The 2,103-nt window shown below is 57.3% G+C and overlaps 1 protein-coding gene across 1 annotated transcript; it reads left to right on the plus strand.

Moving 5' to 3' along the window:
• EAH_00064210 (hypothetical protein, conserved) lies at positions 1 to 1,920 on the plus strand (the record flags this gene model as incomplete). The annotated part of the gene is made up of 2 exons (XM_013393002.1): positions 1 to 77; positions 703 to 1,920. Coding segments are annotated over 2 exons (1,295 nt in total), but the record flags the coding sequence as incomplete, so codon positions are not given.
• Between the last annotated feature and the right edge of the window lie 183 nt (positions 1,921 to 2,103).

Consider the following 2,103-nt stretch of genomic DNA (forward strand, 5'->3'; position numbering starts at 1 on the left):
CTGTTGACATAGACTTGCCGCTGCTGCTGGGGGCCCCGGGGGCCCCCCTCTTCCGCGCTAACAGTCAGTTCTGCTTGGTGAGCAGCAAAATAAAGATAATGATAGAAGTGGGGCCCTAATGAAGAGACACATAAAAGGGGGCCCCCTATAAGGAGACAGATAGAAGGGGGGCCCTAATGAAGAGACACATAAAAGGGGGGCCCTTTATAAGGAGACAGATAGAAGGGGGGGGCTATATAAAGAAAAAAGTAGAAGGGGGCCCCCTATAAAGAGACAGATAGAAGGGGGGGCCCCCCACTATAAGGAGACAGATAGAAGGGGGTCCCCCTATAAGGAGACAGATAGAAGGGGGGCTTCTCATAAAGAGACAGATAGGAGGGGGTCCCCACACTATACAGAGACACATAGAAGGGGGGGCCCTTTATGAGGAGACAGATAGAAGGGGGGCCCTCTGTAAGGAGACAGATAGAAGGGGGGCCTCCAAGGGGGGAGAGACATTGGGGGCCCCCACCCTCTGCTTTGGGGGCCCTCAGTGAGAGCGAAGAGAGATAGAGAGACAGATAATGCATGCCGCCTGTTCTCATGTTCCTGCTGTTGCTGTTGCTGCTGCTGTTGCTGCTGTTGCGGTTGCTGTTACTGCTGTTGGTACTGCTGCTGTTGCTGCTGTTGCTGCTGCTGCTGCTGCTGCTGCTGCTGCTGCAGGCGTATTTGAACGGCTGGCCTCACGTTTTTCTGTGTTCAATCCCTGGGGTGTCTCTTCGACCCGGGGAGATTTTGATTTACCACAGATTTAGCTGTTGGGGGCCCCTGCAGCAGCAGCAACAGCAACAGCAGCAGCAAATCGCAGCAGCAAGAGCGGCATTGCGCACGCGGCTAGCAGCAGCACTAGGTTCTCCTCGACCTTGCCTACGCAGCAGCAGCAGCAGCACTAGCAGGAACAACCAAAACAACAGCAACTGCAGCAGCAGCAGCAGCAACAGCAGGGGCTCTGAAGAGGATGAGGAGGTAGAGGGGGGCCCCCCGGGGGCCCCCCTCCTCCCCAGTACCCAAACTCAGTTAGGGGGGCCCCCCATGCTGCTGGCCCGTGATCGCGTCTCCAGCATTAATCAACTCCTTAAGCAGAGGGGCCCCCAGCGCTGCGATCGTTGTGAAGTATGCAAGAAGGGCAGCAGCTGCGCAGCAGCAGCAGCAGCAGCAGCAGCAGCAACACCAGCAGCAGCAGCAGCAGCAGCAGCAGGGGAGGAGGGTACTTCCTGTCGGCTGCTGCAGTGCGATGGGTGTCTCAGTACCTTCCATTGCTGCTGCTTGGGGGCCCCCAAGGGGGCCCCCCCTCCTCTTTCTGCTGCTGAGTGGCTCTGCAGCAGATGCGTAGAGCGAGGGCATGCAGCAGCAGCAGCAGTCTTGGGGCCCCCTGAGGCCCCCGACTTGCTGCAGCAGAGTTCGTATGCTGCTTCAACTCCCTTTATAGGGGCCCCCTGGACTGAAGAGGAGGGCCCCCCGAGGGCCCCCATGTCTCCTGTCCCAGCAGCAGCAGGTGCAGCAGCAGCAGGTCCAGCAGCAGCAGGTGCAGCAGCAACAGGTGTAGCAGCAGTAACAGCAGCAGCAACAGGTGCAGCAGCAACAGGTGCAGCAGCAACAGGTGCAGCAGCACCGGGTGCAGCTGCACCAGGTGCAGCAGCAGCAACAGCAGCAGCAGCAGGAACAACAACAACAGCAGCAGCAGCAGCAAGAAAGCCTTCAGAGTTGAGGGACACTGCTAGTTCTTCTGAGAAGAATTGTCTCTTTAGAGATGCAGCAGCAGCTGGCAGCAGTTTGCTGCAGTCGAGTGCAGCAGCAAATTTACTCTGTCTCCTTGTCCCCTGTCTTGTTAGGGGCCCCCAAGAAGCAGATGCGGTGGGGCCCCCAGTGCTGCTGCTATGATTGTTTTTGCTGCTGTCTCCTTCGTTTCTGCTTCTTTCTCTGCTGCTCTTCCGGTCTTCGTTCTTTGTCTCTCTCTGTCTGTCTCCCTGTCTCTCTGTCTCTGTCTCTGTCTGTCTCTCTGTCTCTGTCTCTGTCTGTCTCTCTGTCTCTCTGTCTCTTTGTCTCTGTCTCTGTCTGTCTCTC

Source organism: Eimeria acervulina, genomic scaffold, assembly GCF_000499425.1.
Source record: "Eimeria acervulina Houghton genomic scaffold, Eah_scaff1953, whole genome shotgun sequence".
NCBI lineage: Eukaryota > Apicomplexa > Conoidasida > Eucoccidiorida > Eimeriidae > Eimeria > Eimeria acervulina.